This window comes from Lepidochelys kempii, chromosome 11 (assembly GCF_965140265.1).
Source record: "Lepidochelys kempii isolate rLepKem1 chromosome 11, rLepKem1.hap2, whole genome shotgun sequence".
Taxonomy (NCBI): domain Eukaryota; kingdom Metazoa; phylum Chordata; order Testudines; family Cheloniidae; genus Lepidochelys; species Lepidochelys kempii.
The window spans coordinates 40018633-40040870 of record NC_133266.1 but is presented as its reverse complement, the minus strand read 5'-3'; the positions used below and the strand labels follow the sequence as shown (position 1 = coordinate 40040870).

General features: G+C 40.9%; 1 protein-coding gene across 1 annotated transcript; it reads right to left on the bottom strand.

Annotated features, from left to right (window-relative positions):
- Positions 1-1454: 1454 nt before the first annotated feature.
- CYBRD1 (cytochrome b reductase 1) lies at positions 1455-18286 on the bottom strand. The gene is made up of 4 exons (XM_073305835.1): positions 17972-18286; positions 9187-9395; positions 6855-7009; positions 1455-6642 (listed from the first exon to the last, which is right to left on the bottom strand). The coding sequence occupies exons 1-4, from the start codon at positions 18156-18158 to the stop codon at positions 6339-6341; spliced, it is 855 nt and encodes a 284-aa protein (XP_073161936.1). The 5' UTR covers positions 18159-18286; the 3' UTR covers positions 1455-6338.
- Positions 18287-22238: the final 3952 nt, after the last annotated feature.

Genomic DNA, 22238 nt, shown 5'->3' with positions numbered 1-22238 from the left:
GTTCCCTCCATGTCAGACAGTCTTCATGATGAAACGTAGAAAGCAGTACATTATCCCTAGGGTGAGAGGAGAATTGAAAATGAATTTATGGATTACTGGGGCCCTTTGTTCTGTAACACCCTTCAACCAAATGCTGTATCAGCAGGAGTGAGGATGTTCACGCTAAAGTATCAAAGTATGGAATACATTGTAGGCAGATGTGTCCCTAGCTGTTTTGCTGGCCCGGACTGAAAATGTTTTCAGTGCTCCCACCCAATGAGTAGCCAAGCAACCCCTCTGCTGGCTCACTCCTAGACCCGAGCTGTGCAGACCTCCTCAGATGGTGAGAGATCACCCCGCCCACAAAACTGCTGCTCTTTTCACAGATACAGAGTAATGAGAGGATTTGTACCTGAGGCTTTGACTCCTTCTGCTATATTCACCTGTAGGCTCTGTTCACATCTAACTTACGCATTTCCACAACCTTAGGATGTTTTGATTCAGTCAGTAGGGCAGCAATACCACTGCTACCATAGGAGGAAGATCATGGAGACTTTGGGGATGGAGGCCTATTAGTTCACAGAACTACCATGTTTGAAATTTTCCTGCTTGCTCTGAAAACTGTGGGAATAAGCTGTCCCATGCCTATAGCAGAGGGAGGGTATCTTTGGGGTGGAGGAAACACCTTCCCCTGTTTCCATTATTCTCACTGGCACGTGGACAAGGTCTACACTGAGGCAGTTGAGCATGTGAGTGAGGTCCATGTTGAGACAGTTTAGCAGGCTACAGGGAAAACTGGCTCCTGCCAGGTGTGGAAAATGGATACTGAGCCAGGTGCATGGAATTGCTAAATGAAAGCTCATAACTCTCTCTGGAGAAATTTCTGCGGAGGAAACTCTTTTCTGCTATGCCTCTCCCAGGCAAGAAGATACCAAAAGATATTTTTTCACACCAGTCGACAGGATAATTTTGTTATACTCTGCAAGTTTAAGTCTGACCATACTTTCCTATTATTCATATAGGTGTGAATATGGGATAACATTTTTTGTAAAGCACTTACATGATTTATAAGACTAATTCCCCTAGATTTTCAGTGAGATTAAGGCTCCTAAGTATTTACGTGACTTTGAACAATGAGATTTAGGCAGTTGGTAAAAGATTACCCATAGTCATTTGTCTTAAAATTTCTCTGTAAAACTGCAAATAAAGACTTTTTTAGTTTAGGCCAAATTGAACTGGGTATCTGGTGGCCATTATTCTTGGGGTCAAGGTAACTCTGCCTAAATGCCAGGTGAAAGGTGGCAATGCTACAGAACGGCTGGCAAAGATCACTGTGCGGGGGGTCATAGTCTTATAGAATATAACAACTTTATGGCCATATTCTTTTCTCCAGTATGTCTGCACAACTTCCACAGAAATCATTAGGTAGTGAATATGCAAAATTTCTCCCTTATGATACTGTGATTATAATCAAATCTTTTAATGGTGTACCATGCATAGTATTCAGCATGAAACTTACAGGGAATATTTACATCTTCAGTTACTGAATTTGCTTAGCACTCTTCACTATAACAATATACTGTATACACTGTAATTAAAACCCAAATTTGAATTCGCACCGAATTCAAACGCTTGAGATTTAGTATCAGAATACACCTCTACACTAAGTAGTATTGCAAGCTTCAAAAATACTTTTTATTGACATACAAAAAAGAGTAAGGAAATATACATTGTAATAAAACATTTTTCTTTTCCTCTACAAATAAGCACTGCAAATGATCAAACATTCAGTTGCTTCAGTTCCTTATAAATAGGCTGAAATAGAGTAAAGAACTCTCATGAAATAGAAAATATTTTGGTAATGTTCTTTTACCATCTTACTAAAATCCCGGGTTGTAATTTGCATGTACATTGTTAATCCTTATTTACAATCTCATACGCAATCATCTTCATTATCTGTGGCAGAGAAATTTACATGTAATTATTGTACGTTCAGCTATTTGGTTTTATTCAACTCCATTTTAGCTTAAAAATCATTACCACCACTTTAAATATTCAAAATAGAAATTATTTTTAAATCTAATTTTCAATAATTTATGCTGTCTAGTGCTGGCATTCACTCTGAAGAGTGAATTTAGTTCTCAGTTTCCCTTTTTTTCAGTTGCATTCATGAGGAACAAAATGCTGTTATGTCTCAATGCCTAGTACTGCAGGGAAGCATTTAAATACATTAAAAGTTATCCTGTTTTCATTCAATTTAAAGGAAAATACTTGTTTATTTTAGGTTTTGTAGCCTTCCTCACCCCCTATTTTTATATAGTGTTACACAAGTCCAAAATTGGTGTCTAAGCTCTGTGACAATCTCCCTTTAAAAGTCTAATAGTTTAGAGGGACATTTTCAAACGCACAGTTAGGCATCCAGTTGAACGCTGGTAGAAGCTGTGGTCTTAACTCCCATTTTTGCCTTTGAAAATGACCTTCGGGTTCCACGTTTCTACAAGACTTGAACTTGTTTTTGCACATCACATTTTACTAGAGGTAATACAAGTTACATATTTATAACATTTTTCAAACAGAGCAAAAATATGTGCAGTTTATTTATCTGATGTAAGATTTAACAGGTCTCTGAATGCATATTTCTTGACAAATTGCTCTGAGAAATACCCTATTATACCCTATGATGAGAGGTAAGCTAACCTGCTCCACTTACAGTGTAATAATTTAAGTTAGGATGTGAGATTTCCATTGCTTTTTAGGAATTAATTGATTAAAAGGTGAACATTTTTTCTTCAGTCCTTAAAGCAGCTTTATTTTAAAGATATTTTTCCAGGACAGAACTAAAAGAAGCATTTTTGAATTGGGATAGAAATGTTATTTTATTATCAGTTTAGAATGAAAGATTTTATAATGTATTTCATAGGAAGGGGAAAAAAGTGATACTGCTCTTTTAAACAGTATCATTACAACTAATTTCAAGTTAATCTTAGACAGTATAGGTAGCGAATAGAAAATAAAAGGCATAGTCACTAGTATAACTCAAGGCACTGTTAACAGAATGCAGAACTTTTCACCTGTAAGTTTCTGGTTCCACCATAGCCCAAGTTAGAAGTGATTAAATAGTTACTGTGCTATGTCCCATGTGAAATTAGTCTATTCCAGGCCACTTCCTGGGCAGGTGTCCATATTGCACACAAAAGACCCACATTTCTTATGTCTTTATTATGTCAGATGTCACATATATTAGCAGTCTCAGCAGTGCATGAAGGATTAAATGGATATTAAAAATGTATTGCATATCTCCACAGGTGGCTGAGACACAAGAGTTGGCAAGTTTGTAGACATTTGAACTACTGCTTCCTGTGCTGTACCTGCTCTATAGATAAACACAGGAATCCAGCCTCCAGAGTTAAGATGGCACCTTTTATAAGCACTAAAGTATCTTTGTTGTTTTTTGTTTTGTTTTGTTAAGGGCCTTATTCCGGTATCGGGTGCTCACTGAGTCAAGCTTTCAAAAAACACTGTAGATTGATCCGATTATGAAAAAATCATAGGAAAAAACACAGTGCAATTTAGCACATTGTGTAAATTACGGTGATCCTTCCTTTCTCATGTGTAACTTGTACAGCCATAATAGGATGCAGTAAATTCAAGGACATATAAATTGGTCAGAGTGAACTTTGACAAGTACTAATTTTCCTCACTTTTCCTCTTATCTTAACAAACATTACCATGAATGCAGAGTGCCTTCTTGATTTTAGACTCAGACTATAGAGGGATTCTTAGTGAATCTAGATTGTTTTGGGAAATATAGACACACCTAGTGTACACTTTAAAAAGATGGAAGCAGCAGCCCTCTCTTTTTACTAAGGGTTTGTCTACACTACTGCGGGGGGGGGTTGATCTAAGATATGCAACTTCAGCTACGTGAATAGCGTAGCTGAAGTTGACGTATTTAGATCTACTTACCACAGTGTCTCCACTGTGGTAATTCAACAGCTGACACTCTCCTGTCAACTCCGCTTCCACTTCTCATTCTGGTGGAGTACCGGAGTCGACAGGAAAGCACTCAGCGGTCGATTTATGGCGTCTATACCCTATCCGGTGGGTAGTGTAGACAAGCCCAAAGAGTGGGACTGGAGGTCTGATCAGGCAATGGAAAGAAAGTATTTTCCCGTCTCATATCTGAGTTCTACATTAAAATGTGTAGAAGTTTCTGATCTCCTAAGGCCATATGTTTTCTAACAGGAAATGGCAGATGTCAATAATATGATTTTTTTTTAAACAATGTGTGTAGAAATCTTTTTCTAAGCAATTATATTAAGATCAAGCACACATTAAGACTTTAAGCTCTGTCAGACATATATGTAAGTGATACAGAAACCTAGGATATAAACCTTGTTTACCAAAACAGAACTGTAGAGAAATTTTTCTAAGAATTAATATACTAGCTTTTCTTGTATTGTCAAATGATTCAATGTTATTATAGACCCAAGCTCATGACACAAGGTGCTTTATTATCTCAAAGGAGACCTAAAATAACAATAAGCAATCAAAACTATGTACATCAATGCATCACTTTGAGCTAGAAAGTTTAAAATATTTGTGGGATCCTAATGTGCCTAAATATATGTGAGAAGCTGAAAAATAAATCAAAATGAAAATAGTCTTCAGAAGAAATGGAAAGTGGTATAGTGTCCACAGGTCTAGTCTAGAGCTCTTTGCAACATGAATAGTGGTAAACATGAAGTAGTTATGCCACTTGTCAATACGATTTTAGGTCTAGACACTAGGATTCCAAAAGTAAATTTGGCAACCCTTACAAGCAGATTGCAAGAGAAAAGCTAATCATTTTGGACATTTAAAATCACATAAAGCCATCCACTATAATTATTTTTCTATGAGAGTAGTTTTCCATTCTTCTAAAATTATGCAAGTGAGTAAAAGTAATGTTTATTTTTATATCTGAGAGAGATTTTAGATAAAAGTAATGCATTAATACTGATTGTCAGAAGAAGCTATAGAAGTGCAAAGCACTTTTACAAACGTTAAATTGCCTAAGGTAAGCATTACATAAATCTTCCATTTACAAATGAAGAAAGTAAGACAGAGGTTATATAATTTGCCTAAGATTGGAGTGAGCCAGTGGCAGAGGTGGGAACAGAATCCATGTGTATGTCTACACTGTAATTAAAAACCTGCCACTAGCCCATGCCAGCTGTCTACACTGCAATTAAACAGCCTTAGCCCAAGCCCCAGTCATCTGGCACAGACTAGCCACTGGATTCTAACTGAAGTGTAGACATAGCCCATATGTCCTGATTTCTACTCCAGTGCTTAAACCATTAGACACTGCTTTCCTCATCTTACTCTTCCAGATTAAAACAAAAAGAAAAAAGGCTTCAAAATATTAGCTTATAAGATATAACCACAAAGGACCATACTGTACTGGTTCCAGAGGCCAAAGGAAAGGGATGGATTCGATGACCCAATACGTAGTTTTTGTAATTCTATTAATGAAGTGAATGCAAAAACTGCATACATTTCAAGACAGGTCAAACGCTTCCCTTAGATGTCTACTTGTAGCTCCCATGGATTTCAGTAGCAATCACGTATATCCAAGGGTGAGTGCTGGCTATAAATCTGTACATTTACTAGAGCTGGTTTAAAACCAATTCAAAATGTTGATGAACACTCATTAAAAAAATAAATGGAAAAAGCTGGTCAAAAACAACATGACATTTTAGTGAAAATTTCAACAAAAATTCTTTCCTAATTTCAAAACTTTTGGCCAAAAACGTTTACAATATGATTCTGAAAAATGCTTGAGAATCAGGCCCTTAAGAAAGTGGAACAATATTATAAAACAGCATAGGCATGTGCTATTGGATAAATTCTGCACTCTGCTGTGCATATACAACTCTCATTTATGCCCATTCACAGCATAACTCGGGGCAGCATTTTGTCCCAGTCATAATAACTGGTTAAAGAAACTAGTGAACTGCATTGAAACAACCGACAAAATTAAGATGTGATGTAGAAATTTTCCCATTAGATGCTTTTTAAAACTCCGTCCTTATTCCAAACATACTACGTTTTTCTTAAAAGGCACAAATCTCAACATGATTTTTCATCCCAGTCCCCAATTCTTTTAGACAGAGATAGAATAAGGAATGTCATGACAAATGTGGGTCTTACTGAATTTTAGAGACCTTTTCAGCTCATACTAGTTGGACAGAAAAATTGAACTGCATTAAGCAAGCCTGATAGAAATTCCCTGTTTAAATACCAAATGTAATCAATAGCTGGATAGGAATAGCTTTTTTTATAATGTAAGACTACAGCAATTCTGTGTACTCCCTTTACATGGTAGACCTTTGCCCTACCTCATCAAGTTTGAGGTTTCGTTTTCTGGCTGCTGCTTCACTATTGAACTCCACATCAGATTTATCTGTATTGCTGCAGTCTGTCATAGTGGATTCCTCTTCTGTACCTTCAGGTGTCCCTCCACTTGGTTGCTGAATTTTAGAATTCTGTTCTGGTGGGCGCTTCCAGTGGGGTCTTGTTGCCATCCACAAAATAAGAGCACCAAAGATTAGAATCAGAAGACCAAGAGTGTTGACAAAAATCGCCTCTGGTGGAGATGTGCTATATGCAGGATTTTTCCTTTGCAGGAAAAAATAAATAAAAAGAACTGTTTTAAGGACAATCATCTTAAAGTTGCCTAAAAAAAAAAAAGACTACTATTCATGTTGTTAAAAATAAACACTGGATCAATACTAGAATACATTGGTGTATGCAAACTTGACGATAGTTTTCATCGTTGAATTTAATGAGCAAACAAGTGGAAGGGTGAAATTATGAAATATAGTACTTACAGAGCAAAAATAAGTTTCTCTGTGAATCCCATGAGAGCTGTTGCAATCACTGTTGCAAAGATGAGAAGGCCAGAATAAATATGTATTGGCATGAGAGATGCTCGAAGAGAAACTGGAGCAAAGGGCAGCAGAAAGACAGCAAAACCTAAGACAAGCTAAACACAGAAAACAGATTCAGCATTAAAACTGTGAAAGAAATCTGCACTTTTAAATGACAATTGAAACCACCCTAAAAGGTTCATTTTTAAAGTGTCTGAGATCCAAACCTAATTGGACTAGGAATATATTTTTAAGTATGTTGCCCTATAGTGTTAAACGCAAAGACAATATTGTGCTAGTTCCTAAGACACAGTCCATGAAATGGATTATAAATAAACCAATCTTCTACCACTGTCCAAACTAAGTGGAAATGGTAAAAAGTAACCACACTGCATAGTGAAAAACACCATTTTAAGTTACATAAGAATGGCCATACTGGGTCAGACCAAAGATCCATCTAGCCAAGGATCCTGTCTTCCAACAGTAAAGCTTTCATTTTCAATAAACTATGGCAGAATAATACTGTATGGAGTGAAAATTATTTTTATTTTAACAGTATCCTCTTTCATTTTGATTTCTCCCCCTTCCCACAAATCAACTAGTCTGACCTGTATAAGACAGGCCAAAGAATTTCACCTGGATACCCATGTATTGAGCCAAGTAACTTAAGTCTGACTAAAACATATCTTCCAAAAAGGCATCAAGTCTTGATTTGAAGACATCAAGAGATGGCAAATCCACGATTTCACTCTGTAGTTTGTTCCAGTGGTTAATCCCACTCACTGTTAAAAATGTGCAACTTATTTCTAATTTAAATTTGTCCTGCTTTATTTTCCAGCCATTGGCTCTTGTTATGCCTTTCTCTGCTAAAGAGCCCTATATTTTCTCCCTGTGAAGAAGTCACCTCTCAGTTTTCTTTCTGATAAACTAAACATGTTGAGCTCTTCAATCTCTCATGTTAAGGCATTTTTTCTAGCCCTCAAATATTTTTTATGGCTTTTCTCTGCACCTTCTCCAGTTTCTCAACATCCTTTTTAAAATGCAGTCACCAGAACTGGATGCAGTATTCCAGTATCATTCTTATGAATGGTGTATACAAAGGTAAAATCACCTTCCTACTCACTGTTCCCATTTATATATCTAAGGATCGCATTAGCCTTTTTTACGCCCGCATTGGGAGGTCATGTTGAGTTACTTGTCCATTAAGACCCCTAAGTCCTTTTCAGAGTCCCTGTTTTCCAGGATAGAGCCCCCATTCTATAGGGATGGCCTGCATTCTTTTCTATTCCTAGATAGATTACCTTTCACTTCACTGTATTCAAATAAATTTTGTCCAAATAGAGCAGGTTACAGTACCATATCCATAGGAACAGAGTATCTTCTAGCTACAGTACTGTATATGAGCATTGTCTCAGGAATTCTACTGAAATATAATTATTCAGACTATTAATTTGTAAAAACTTGTCATATTAAAACTTTTTTCTTTAGGCATTACTGCTTTGCTATAGAAATGTTGAATGGTGGGCAATGGTGGAATGTCTAATAATGAGAGTAATATTTTTTATATTTCAATAGGCCTCTCATAAACCAGTAATTGTTGCTCTTTTAGTCAACAATAGACCGTATGCTGAACAGCGATGCAAAATGCTCCCCCTTTGCAGTGTCAGAACACGACTCCCTGCTCTTGCCAGCCTGGAGAATGAGGGACAAAGCTCAGGAGTGGGCATTTTCTGTGTTTCCTCGTGACCATTGGGTAACCAAGCCCTCTTTTAATTGTACAGGCTTCAGCTCAAAATGCAGAATCACTAAACTGAAGGTAGAGAAAATGACTCATATTAAACTTATAGAGTATGTCAACACAACAAGCAAGGGATGTGATTCCCAGGTCGTGTACACATACTTGTGCTAGCTCTTATCTGAGCTAATGCACTAAAAATAGTAGTGCAGCAATGATAGCACAGGCTAGCTTCCCTGAGTACAAACCCACTTGAACCCTTTGAGTACATACTCGGGACAACTGGCCCCCACGACTGCCGCCGTTGCCCATGCTACTGTGGTGATACTACTATTTTTACATCAAAGTAAAATAAACAAAATACATTTAGTGATACAGTATCCTTGACGTTTTTTAATCGTTTGTGTGTTTATTTGCACATTTGCAATATTCAGTAAATCAAAATAGGTCTCCTCGTAGTTAATGTAAATGATTGAGGTTCTACTGTACTTTAATTAATTATAGGACACATTCTTCAGCTTTATATCTTATTTATAAATACAGTAGTTAAAATCTGACCTGCAGAGTATAAAATATAACAGCAGCCAGTCCAATCCAGCTGTGCAGACTGTACATGTTGGGAATGTTCTTGGCATTGTGGAAATCAAAAACAGCTACCAGAGAAACAATCGCAAGAATCATTGCTATGGTATTTAACCCAGCATGGATGAATTTAATCAGGAGTTTGCTGCATTTCCAGGTCCATGGCAATCTGTACACAATAATGGCTGAGGAGGGAATAAAAGCAAGATTTAATAGTAAATCTCTTTTCTATAAGGATTTTGATAATCATGCATAATTCAAATAATTCCAGTGTGAACTACAGAACAGGAAAAACTTCAGAGGAGTCAGATTTTTTTCCTCCCACTTCACAGTGTTACATGTAATCTCATTAGTTCCCAACACACAATTCAGGCCAAAGTATAACCTCTAGGGAGAAACTTTCTTCTAACTTTTTCGTAGAAGTTTTGTCTCAGCAGGTTAAAAACTAACAGCAAACAAATGTTAGGCCCCACTCCTGAAGCCTGATCTGTGTGGGATCCTACAGGGCACATGGGTCCTCTTTTGCAGATAAGATTGCAGGATTGTGGCCTAATTCATTTATCCATGGGATCATCTACTGGAAAAATTTATTCAGATGCCTTTACTCATTTTAAATAGCGCTTTACTCCTCAAGTAGCTCCATTGCCCCAATGAGACTATATATGGAGTAAGATGCTACTCAGTGAGAGTGAGGGAATCAAAATCTGGCCCTTAAAACCAAAGGGGTTAGGCAAAAACTTAATCTTGTATCAGTATAGTTTTTAGTATATGCATATTGCAAAAGAATGTTAGCAAATTGTATATTTTGTCTAAGTCTGAAAGTATTACTCTCCTGTCAGGTACTGACTTTTTAGATACCACATGCCCCTTCCTGAGAAAATATGTGGAATGAATTGCTGTGCAATTGTTATTACTAATTCAGAATCCACTAAATGTACACAAGTCATGTCTTTTTTGGCACTGACCCCTTTTACACAGCTGTCAGTCCTTAAACTATATTATTTACAGAAAGGAGAGGCTTCATCTGACTCTGGATTGCCAATGAAATAGCATTATCTTAACTGCTCACCAATAAGAAAAAAACAGATTATGAGCACGGGTCCCTCCCTTCCAAGGAAATATCAATGAAGGGAGGAAAAGCAACTGAATGAAGAGAGGCAGAAATTTACCACTTTAATGTAAAAAAAATCCAAAAATCATTTAATGGTTGGAGGGGACAGTCCCTTCACAATAAACAAAGCAACGGTTTCTTAACAATGAGCTAATTGCTAAAATCCTCATTTAATTTTTCTGGCTGCAGACTGGCATTCAGATGTGTTAGGATCAAGCTGAGTGTATATATAGTTAACTATGCTGAAAACAAAAGAATGAGAGTATTCCTAGCTATATGAAATGTTCCTGCTCTGTGGGAGCATGAATGTACTCTTATGTACACTGGGGAGAGGGGGGAGTGTATTTCTTGACTTTTCCCCAGTAATATAAGGATAAAATCACTACTTAGCAAAATAAACAGCACTCATGCTTTCAGTTCACTGCTGTGCTATAATCTTAGCATTATTAATGAAATCATATATGATAGGAATCCTGAAAGGAAATATGTGTTGTGTGTGTTTGGATGAATAATAATGAATGGCAAATTGCTTTTAAGGCCCTATTTATGCATTTGAATTTTTATTTGGGTACAATGCATGCCAGAAATTACAGAATTTCACTACACAATTCACAAAGAGAACTCTGTTCACCAGTGGAATGTCCTTGAATATGAACAGCTCTCAGATCAATGTAAATTTCTACATCCTATGGGAAGCATAACGTAGGAATGAAAAAATGCTCTTAATATAACTGTGCATACAGCATTTAGGTATTTTATGGGGTTTTGTTCAAGAATGGGATACAAGTAAAGCATGCACTATTCAAACTCAGAAAAGATGGCAGCCTCATTTTCAAGACAGCTTGACAGGAGTCAAACCACATGACATAGCAAAGATTGCTATAGTTCAGCATGTCAGTCTCATGATTACTATCTAACAAGAAGGAAAATGCCTTGCCTTGTCCTACTATGAATGAAGCGAAGTAGCATAATCGTAAACAACTTCTTGAAGATTTTCATGTAATTATTCCCAAAGTTTTCTGAAAATAATGTGGGCATAATTCTGCCCTCTGATACACAAATGTGACTTCTATTATTAATGGGTATCTAGGGCAGAATTTGGTCCTTTATATTTTACAAACTAATAATAATATTTTAAAAAATGAGAAATTTACATTTTCTATTACATATGAAATTTTTTATTTCAAATTAAAAATGACTAAGAGTTACAAAGTTAAAAGCCAATGCCAGAATATTACTCCTTAACTCTGAAAAGTTATTGGCTAATTTAAGGATAGTTGGATTTTATTTAGGATAGGAGACTATTAAAGGTGTTGTTACCTATAAACACAATATTTATTCACATACTCAGAGCACAGGAGCTTTGAGGCGTCCCCATGAACTAAATGATAAACAGCTGTAAGAGTTTACATTTCTTCATTTCTTATGGTCTTTAACTCACAGCTGTAGAGCTGAGTGATTACTTGATTTTTTTGGTTTGAGGGCCAAACCAGGAAAAAATTGGTTAGTTTCAAACTAAAATGGATTTTTTTCGGTTTCTTGACAAAATGATAAATCAAACCAAACCAAAAAAAAATGGTTTCAGATAAAAAACTCCCAAAACAATGAAAAAAACCAACTGTTTTGACTTTTTCAGAAAAAAAAATCCATTTTAGTTTGGCTGAAACTAGACACCAAATTTGATCTTAATTCACAAATAGTTTTGATGCCCTAAAAAATGCATTTTGGGGTTATATTTTCTATTCACTAAAAGAATTTTGCCCAGGTCTACTCATGTAGTAGTTGTTTACTGGAACTAGGTGATCATAGCTCATAACTTAAAGCATGCAGCTTCTCTCTGGCAGCAACAGTGGGTCAAGGCTGGCATCACTGATGACCCAGATGTTTCAAGTGGCAGCAGGTGTTGCTCTGGCCTCAAGAGACAGCACTTTATTTCCACATAGTCTTAAATTTTACAGGGTAGGTTTCCCTTTACTCCGTATCAAAGACCACCTTTGTAGCTTCAGGGCCAATTAAGTGTATCCAGATATTCTGGATAAAGTAATTGTAATTCTAGTGGGCAGTTTTTAAGCCGTACTTCATCATATGGAAAATCCTATCTGAATGTCCCTGGTTGTACAAGATCAGATGTTCCAGAAATGTGTAGGCTCAGGAGGAAACTATTTTGGTCCATGCTGGGAAAGACTGGTGCATCCTCTGCTTTGAGTTCTAGCATGAGGTACACACTCAATAAGAATTATCTCTTGATAAAAATAATTAATAGCTTTATCAACAATCCCACATCCATCACATCCCCTCATTCTCAGCACTTCTTAAAATATTGTGGAATGTACCTCAGTTCTCTGTTGGTAAATTATTTCATAACTTTCCTACTAAATGCTAACCTAAGCATAAGATGCTTTTTCAATTAATAAAAATAATTTTGTTTACCATTAAACAGTTAAAGTTTATAGAGGCCCAACTTAAGATAGGACTTATAATACTTCACACAGATGACACTCTAAATAATCTGGGAAGATTTATTCCATCATCCCCACTGATGAACACTGGCTTGCATACCTTTCTAGATCTTCCTGAGATTCCTTCATAAATAAAAAAGTTACATTTAAAATTGTTCAGAAACTTGTTTGGCACAAATGGATTGAGGAAGATGTAATGCATTTTCTATCATCTTTTTAGGAAACTTTCAGAATTGAATTATAAGGGCAAAAATTCCACTGGCTTTTGGATAAATTGTGGGAATGGATATTTATGTGTCCAAGAGTTTAGCAACTATTCAGACATGCTAAGGTTCCTTGGTCACCCGTTTTGGCATAATCCTAATTTACTGTACTATTTCTTCTTGTAAAGGCAATTTAGGGAAGAAGTTTGGGTTCAACTATAGTTGCTTATTTGTGTCTCTTTTTGGGAATGCCTTAGGAGTTGTTCAGGCTGTGTTTGAGGCCCAGTTGTTATGGCCTCCATAACTGTACTTGAACTGATAATTATTTGCTTCCATTATCCATTTTACAGTGACAAATGGGAATTTTGCAGGTGCAACACAGATGTATTCAAAGTTTTGTGAAACTAAGGAATTCCAGTGAAAATGTTGGTCTTAAAACTCAGGTGATTAAGGGCTCACCATCCCTTCCACTCCCATGCGTGGAGGAACCTAAATTATTTTCTGTTTATGTTCATATACTGGCACCATGCCCATCACTGTGGTAACTAGGGGGCAGTTGGAGGTGGACATAAAAAAGCGAGGGGAATACAGCTTTGAGGCATTCTCCAATCCTACGCAATCCTCCATTCAGCCCATTTACCAAATAAAGATATTGAAACAGTGACAAGTATTTCTAAAAACTGCTGTGAAATTATCTTATTAGTTAAGAAAATTAATAATTTCATTAACATTTAATTTAGCTACATTAAATATGTGTGCTAATCTCTGAACCTGCTCATCCTCGTACACACTGTTGTGTCAAACTCATCTTGGAGGTAGAGCTGGTGACATGCAATAAAGATTTTTTTACCTCTGTGTAGGGGCCCATGCACCTTTTTCTTTCACAGCTCATTTACTATGTCTGATCTCCAGTTGTGCTTATTCTTGCATCACTTACAAAGAACAGCAATACAACCAGCTTTCTCCCTTTCTCCTGGGCTGAATTTAGATTGTCTCGGTCATTTTACAAGTTTACTTCTCAACCACTGTCCACGCTTCTTTTTCATACCTCACACTTCTGCTTTTCCATAACTTTCCACCCTTAAATAACCACATGTGCTCATTCTATTCTCAGTTTGGATGATCTGGTTACCCGTTCATATCCCACAGTTAAGTTTAATTTGAGATTCCATTCTAATACAATATTAATTACTTTGCAATTGTACTTCTTTTCACAGTCTGTGTACAAAGGGGTGCCCTATTTTAAGGCCTGATCCAGTTCCAAATCCCTTTTAAGTCAATGGCAGTCTTTCGATGGACTTCAGTGAATTTTAGATCTGGTCTATAACCTTGTTGTTTATGTTCTTAATCTTGTATTAATCCCAATTTCTTGCACAATCTTGTTTTCATTCTCCACATTTGCTTTTCCTGTTATTTGACAATATTAACTGTACTCAGAGTTTAATATCATAGATAATTATTTTACCAATGACTTCTTTTTACACTTATTTCTTTTGAGCTGTGAGGACCTTTTATTTACTTTTTAAAAATCCCCTGTGCAAATATTGCTTTAAACAAAACCTTTGGTCACAGCAGAAGGGCAAACCAAATCTCGGGGTGGTTGTGATGGTGGTGGGGAAAAGGTCTATAGAGAGAAACTTGTTTACTTTCTGCACAAATAAATTCCCCTGCTTGTAAATAAAAGTTGTTCGTGTGATGCAGACTGATTAAGAGCCTTGTAACAGAGTCCTTGGTGGTTCCTTCCTCAGGGGGTGGGGGAACCTGACCAAGCCCACTTATCTACACCAGGTGGTCACAACACCAGCCCCACTTCCATACTATTGGCAGGTGGTGGTCTGCCCTTTGTGGGCTGCCTTAAGTCTCTCTGGTTGGGAGATCAAAATGGAAGTCACAAAACCCCATGCCTTTACGGATACTTTCTCCATGAGGTCCCAGAAAAAGGGACTGGGGAAAGGAGCTAGTGAATCTACAGTGCTGTCAACAATCCAGTCACAAGGTAATGGGTTTGTGGAAATAGCTCTAGCTAGGACTCCGTGGCAGACTCAACCTGTCTGTCTTGCCCTCGGAGTCTGCTGTATGCTACTTAGTGGTGAAGGTCTCCAACCTAGGAGTTCACTCTGCAGTATCAGGAGTCACTCCTACAGCCTGGTGCCTAGAGCAGTGGTTCTCAACCACAGGTACACGTACCCTCGGGGGTACAGAGAGGTCTTCCAGAGGGTACATCAGCTCATCTAGACATTTGCTTAGTTTTACAACAGGCTACAGAAAAAGCACTAGCAAAGTCGGTACAAACTAAAATTTCATACAATGACTTGTTTATACTGCTCTAAATACTATACACTGAAATGTCAGTACAATATTTATATTACAGTTGACTTATTTTATAATTATATGGTAAAAATGAGAAAGAACAATTTTTCAGCAATTGTGTGCTGTGACACTTCTGTACTTTTATGTCTGATTTTCTAAGCAAGTAGTTTTTATGTGAGGTGAAACCTGGCGGTACACAAGACAAATCAGACTCCTGAAAGGGGTGCAGTAGTCTGGAAAAGTTGAGAGCCACTGGCCTAGGGCAATCCTGCTCTTACACACACACACACACACACACACACACACACACACACACACACACACACACACACACACACACACACACACACACACACACACACACACACACACACACACACACCCCCGCCTCCCTTGACTGCAGTTTCCACCCTTTCAGCCTTCCTCCCTCTTCTGTATAATTGAGAGGGCCAGAAGGGTGGGGCTAGTCCTATCACAAGGGCCTCTCTGGCCTCTTCCTTGCCCATGAGGCTCTATTCACCCTGTCACAGGCCTGATCCATCTCCTACTGAAGTCAATAGGAGTTTTACCATTAGAAGTGTAATCAGACCCTACAACTGCACTTCATGTGATCTACTGAACCTATTAGAAACGGACAAAAAATAAATATTTTTTCTTTAAGCTACCAAACTGGGACTACTTCCCCACTGAAGGAATGAGTTTTGGATTTTATTTTTAAAATCACAACTCCCTGTCCAAACCAAAACTAAAAGGCCACCCACACCCTTATGTTTTGATTTTAAATCTGAGGCTATGTCTACACTGAAAAGTTACATCAGGCTAGCTGTGTCAGTCAGGGCTAACAACCTGCAGTGTAGAGTGCTTCCATCAATGTAGACAACGTTGTTTGGGTAGGTGGTGTTGCCACTCTGAAAGAAAAACTTCTTTCATCCGCGTACGCTGTGTCTGCACTAGGGGGCATAGCTGACATCGACAGCCCCATCGTGTAGATGCAGCCTGACTTTTCTGCTGCAGGAATGTGCATGCAGCAGTTTCCTATGAAATAGTGTGATGTTTTGGACTAGTGAGCTTACTGGATGAATCTGAATCATCATTCAGCAGTGAACCAAACAAAAACTTTGGTATTTAAAGTGGTCAAAAATAACCTTCTAAATTAACCACTACTGTATAAAGTGAAAAAAAAAGACACTAATTTACATTTATATTGAAATTTTTTGCAAACAGAAGGGCTAGAAATGATTCCCTGCCCTCCCGCAAAAAAGTTTAAATGCTGAACAAAAAGAAAAAAGTGGTAAAATAATCTGGTATTTTACTTTTTTTCTGCACTGCACCTGGACATTTGTTAATATAGGACTTGATTCTGCTCCTGTGGAAGCCGACACAAATTTTACCAGATTGCAGTGGGAGTAGATTCTTGGAACCCTTTCTGTTATTCTTCTATGTCCATTTCCTCTATTATTCTATCCATTTTATTTTCACCCAACACTTCAGTATTTTCTGATGCAGTCTAATGCCTTCATTTTTGCACTCTGTAATCTCAATTTGGACCAAATCATAGACATAATAGATTAATGTCACTGTTATTCCACTCACCCATAGCTTTCCTACCACTTTCTCTATTGTTTAAAGCCTAATAAGAGAATTGCAAGTTTTTCTCTTCTCCCCCATATTACATAAAGGTACAATTGTGCACCACAGTATGTCTTCATTCGTTGTTTCTGGTGAGCTCGCAAACATTCTAAGTAATAAAAGTTAAGTCACAGTCCAAAATGGAGAGTAACGATTAGCCCATTCTGAGCACCCTCTGCATTTAGAACAAAGGTGCCAGGGACTAATGGTGTGTTATGGAAGGGAAAGGAGAAATAGTTAATATTATCGGGGTAGTTGTTTAACAGGAAGCGCTTGAAAGTCATTGAAAGTTTGAAGACTAAGCAACCAAAAACAGTTATTGAAAACAGCTCCCTCCCCGCCCTGGCCACTTCACAATAGTTAGGTTGCAGCGTTAAAAATACATAAAACAAGAAGTGGAAGCCCGATGGGGTGACTTGCACTGAAGCCACAGTGACTAATTGCTTTTTAAATGGCATATAGGATGCTGCCGTTGGCTCTGGCTAAGGCAAAACTTCCCTGGGCATGGTGTCAGTGGTGCAGACCCTCCCTTCTCTTTCCTGATTTGCTTGTTCCCGGGCGAAGCAGCGACCCAGACACGGCAAGAGGAAGAGGAGCAGAGTAACGCCTCAGCCCTGACATTTAGTTCCACAACTTGCAGGAAGGCTGCACCCTGCCTGCCTGCCTGCCAGCGCGCCGCCGCGTTACTCAAAGCGCACAGAAATGCCAGGCCAGGGTAGATCAGCGGCCCCAGCGCAAAAGCCACCCAGCCGCCTGGGCGAGTCACGAAAGCCGCGTTGTCCCTTCCCCGGGCGGGCGGGGCGCTCACGAGCGAGAACGCGAGTCTCCGGGCGGCTCGTGTCAACAATAACAAGAGCCGCACGAGGCTGTGCGCTGGCCTGTCCCGGCAGGTCCGTCCAGTCCCTCCAGCCCCATGCCCCGCTCCTCGCCCCGCAGCCCCACGCGCGCCCGGGCCCCCCTCCTCCCAGCCCCCCCCAGGCTTCCTCGCCCCCGGCCCGGGTCCCCCGGCGCCCTCCCCGCGCCCTCTGGTGCAGGCGCCGCGCACGCACCGATCCCCTGGATGAAGACGAAGCCGGTGATGATGAGGACCGGGTGCCAGTTGAACTCCGCCGAGCCCCCGTCCCAGCTGAGCCCCTCCCGGTAATGAAAGACCCAGATGAGGGCGAAGAGCACGGAGAGGAAGCCAAGCAGCAGCGCCGAGACCAGCAGCACGAGGAAGAGCCTGTAGCCCTCCATCTTCCGAGCCCCGCACGCACGCCCCAGCCAGGGGGGCAGGCGCGAGCGCTAATCCCCTTCCGTCGGGCCGCGCAGCCGGGCCGGGGCGCCAGGGGGAGAGGAAGTGGGAAGGGGGCAGAGTCGCTGGCAGTGCAGAGGGAGGCACCCACGCGTACCCTCCCCGAGAGAGAGGCACACACCCCTTCCCTCCCCCCACTGGATGTGTGGCTCAGCACTTCAGCAAGTCACTAGCGTGGCAAGGCAAACACGTCTTGTCCAAGAGGTGCTCCGCCGGTGACTGCCAGACGCAGTTACCGTTTGCCCCACCGCGGGGGTTAGCATTGTGTTTGGGGAAAGGGTTATTAGCCCTCTTTCATTTGGGTCCCTTTCTGGGCTGGTAGGTTGCCATCACTGCCTCCCTCCTTCCCTCAGCTTTCCTGCCTTGCTTGTTGATGAAAAGTCTCATCGCGTTTAAGATTTTGAGGAAATACTTTTCTCTCAGTTCCTCACATTTTGGACAGTGGTGAACAAAGTGTTTTTCTATCTGAGGCTCTCCTCTTTCAGATAGATTGCACTGTCCTCCTCTGGATTTTGGTGCTTTCTTTCTGGTTCATAGCCACTGATTTTGTATTTGGCAAGAATCAGCCTTATATATATATATAAATCAGTGTTATACATTTCGCTGTAGTGAGGTGGTCTGCTGGGGTGGCAGATGAATATATTGAGGCAGACTACAAGGATTCAGAGACAGACTACAAAGACAAAGGTAGGCAGCCAAAATCACAAAATAGACTCAGAATGTTACACAGAAAAACTGACAGACATACACAAAAACACAGTACAGAAATATACTTAGGTATGTCTACATTATGAAATTAGGTCGATTTTATAGAAGTCAATTTTTAGAAATTGATTTTATACAGTCGATTGCGTGTGTCCCCACTAAGCGCATTAAGTCGGCGGAGTGCGTCCTCACTACCGTGGCTAGCATTGACTTACGGAGCGGTACACTGTGGGTAACTATCCTGCAGTTCCCGCAGTCTCTGCTGCCCACTGGAATTCAGGGTTACGCTCCCAATGCCTGACAGGGCAGATATTGTCGCCGGTGGTTTTGGGTACATGTCGTCAGTCACCCCTCCCTCCATGAAAGCAATGGCAGACAATCGTTTCGCGCCTTTTTTCCATGCAGACACCATACCACGGCAAGCATGGAGCCTGCTCAGCTCAGCTTACCGTCACCCCTGCTGTTGTGTCCTGGGTGCTGCTGTAAGCAGACAGTGCAGTAGGATCACTAACGGTCATCATCCACCGCTTCTGTTGCAACGCTGCTCTCCTGCTCTTGTAAATGAGCTCAGTCTCACTAGCAAATTTCTCCATGTTGTCGTCATCTACCACTTCCGTTGCAACTCTGCTCTCCTGGTGCCATAAATCAACCTCACAGGTCCTCTCGTCGTTCTGTAGAAATATCTATTCTCGTGGCATCCGTCGTCAGCCACCGCTTCCGTTGCAACTCTGCTCTCCTGCTCTCCTGCAGATGCCATACCACGGCAAGCATGGAGCCCACTCAGCTCACCGCTGCTGTTGTGAGCATTGTAAACACCCCACGCATTATCCTGCAGTATGTGGAGAACCTGCAAAAGCAGGCGAGGAGGTGACAACAGTGCGGTCATGATAGTGATGAGGACGTGGACACAGACTTCTCTCAAAGCACGGGCCCTGGCAATTTGGACATCATGGTGGTAATGGGGCAGGTTCCTGCCATGGAACACCGATTCTGGGCCCGGGAAACAAGCACAGACTGGTGGGACCGCATAGTGTTGCTGGTCTGGGATGATTCCCAGTGGCTGCAAAACTTTCGCATGCATAAGGGCACTTTCATGGAACTTTGAGACTTGCTTTCCTCTGCCCTGAAGTGCAAGAATACCAAGATGAGAGCAGCCCTCACAGTTGAGAAGCAAGTGGTGATAGCCCTCTGGAAGCTTGCAATGCCAGATAGCTACTGGTCAGTGGGGAATCAATTTGGAGTGGGTAAATCTACTGCGGCGGCTGCTGTGATCCAAGTAGCCAACAGAATCACTGAGCTGCTGCTATCAAGGGAAGTGACTCTGGGAAATGTGTAGGTCATAGTGGATGGCTTTGCTGCAATGGGGTTCCCTAACTGTGGTGGGGCGATAGACGGAATGCATATCCCTATCTTGGGACGGGACCACCAGGGCAGCCAGTACATAAACCGCAAAGGGTACTTTTCAATGGTGCTGCAAGCGCTCGTGGATCACAAGGGACGTTTCTCCAACATCAATGTGGGATGGCTGGGAAAGGTTCATGACGCTGGTGTCTTCAGGAACTCTGGTCTGTTTAAATGGCTGCAGGAAGGGATTTACTTCCCAGACCAGAAAATAACTGTTGGGGATGTTGAAATGCCTATAGTTATCCTTGGGGACCCAGCCTACCCGTTAATGCCCTGGCTTATGAAGCCATACACAGGCACCCTGGACAGTAGTAAGAAGCAGTTCAACTATAGGCTGAGCAAGTGCAGAATGGTGATAAGAGTGTGCATTTGGACATTTAAAAGCGCACTAGTGTAGTTTACTGACTAGGTTAGACCTCAGCGAAACCAATATTCCCATTGTTATTGCTGCTTGCTGTGTGCTCCACAATATCTGTGAGAGTAAGGGGGAGACGTTTATGGCGGGGTGGGAGGTTGAGGCAAATCGCCTGGTGGCCGATTATGCACAGCCAGACATCAGGGCGATTAGAAGAGCACAGCAGGGCACGCTGTACATCAGAGAAGCTTTGAAAACCAGTTTCGTGACTGGCCAGGCTACGGTGTGACAGTTCTGTTTGTTTCTCCTTGATGAAAACCTGCCCCCTTTGTTGACTCTACTTCCCTGTAAGCCAACCGACCTCCCCCCTTCGATCACCACTTTCAGAGGCAATAAAGTCATTATTGTTTCAAAATCATGCATTCTTTATTAATTCATCACACAAATAGGGGGGAAACTCGCAAGGTAGCCTGGGAGGGGTGGGTGAGGAGGGAAGCACTGGGAGGAGTGGTGGATAAGGGGAGGAGGGAAGGACAAGTCCACACTACAGTTCAAAACTTATTGAATGCCAGTGGCTGGGTGCCTGTAGCCTCCCCCCACCTCCCACGTTCTTGGGCATCTGGGTGAGGAGGATATGGAACTTGGGGAGGAGGGAAGGCAGTTATACAGGGGCTGCCACGGAGGTCTGTGCTCCTGCTGCCTTTCCTGCAGCTTCACCAGACACCTGAGCATGTCAGTTTGCTCCCCCATTAGCCTCAGCATTACATCCTGCCTCCTCTCATCGTGCTCCTCCCTCCTCTCATCGCATTCATTTAATGCTTTCCTAGACTCTGCCATTGTTTGCCTCCACGCATTCTGCTGAGCTCTTTCTCTCTGAGCTCTGAGAACATATCATCCCAAGTGCATTTTTTTCGCCTTCTAGTCTGTGCTAGCCTCTGGGACGGAGTTGATAGGGGGAGCATAGAAACATTTGCAGCTGCAGGAGGGAAAAAAGGGAGAGTAGTATTTAAAAAGATACATTTTAGAGAACAAAGTGAAGACTATTTCACACTGAATCAAGTGATTCACATTACATAGCACATGTGCCTGCCATTTTGGTGCAAGACATCACACACCCTCAGCTGGGCAACAGAATTCAGCTTGCAGGCAGCCATGGTAAGGCAAAGGGTTTCGGCTCCTTCAACCTTTATAACATGTGGGAACAGTTTCAAACAGCAGCATCCTCCTTTCCCATACCAAGCAAAGCCCGTTGGGTTGGCCATTTAAAAGGAGGGGCTGTGGTTTTAGGGTGAATGTGCAGCACAATCCAAACCCACTCCTCCCTGCCAAATTCTCTGGGATGATCACTTCATCCCCCACCCCCACTTCATGGCTAGTATCAGGGAAGATCCCTGTCAGCCAAACGTGAACAGCTCAGCATGAACGGGCCTCCCCCCACCACGTGACTAACAGCGGGGATGATTTCTTTTCAGCCAAAGGCAACCAGCCCAGCAGGAACAGGCACCTCTGAATGTCCCCTTAAACAAATTTCCCATATTTCAACCAGGTGACCATGAAT

What these genes read in the sequence shown, in the direction of transcription:
- CYBRD1 (XM_073305835.1), bottom strand. Translation starts at nt 18,158, where the DNA reads ATGGAGGGCTACAGGCTCTTCCTCGTGCTGCTGGTCTCGGCGCTGCTG. An exon ending in CGTCTTCATCCAGGGGATCG is followed by an intron (nt 9,396 to 17,971) that starts GTGCGTGCGCGG and finishes TTCCCTCCTCAG; the next exon opens with CCATTATTGTGTACAGATTG. An exon ending in TTATATTTTATACTCTGCAG is followed by an intron (nt 7,010 to 9,186) that starts GTCAGATTTTAA and finishes TTCTGTGTTTAG; the next exon opens with CTTGTCTTAGGTTTTGCTGT.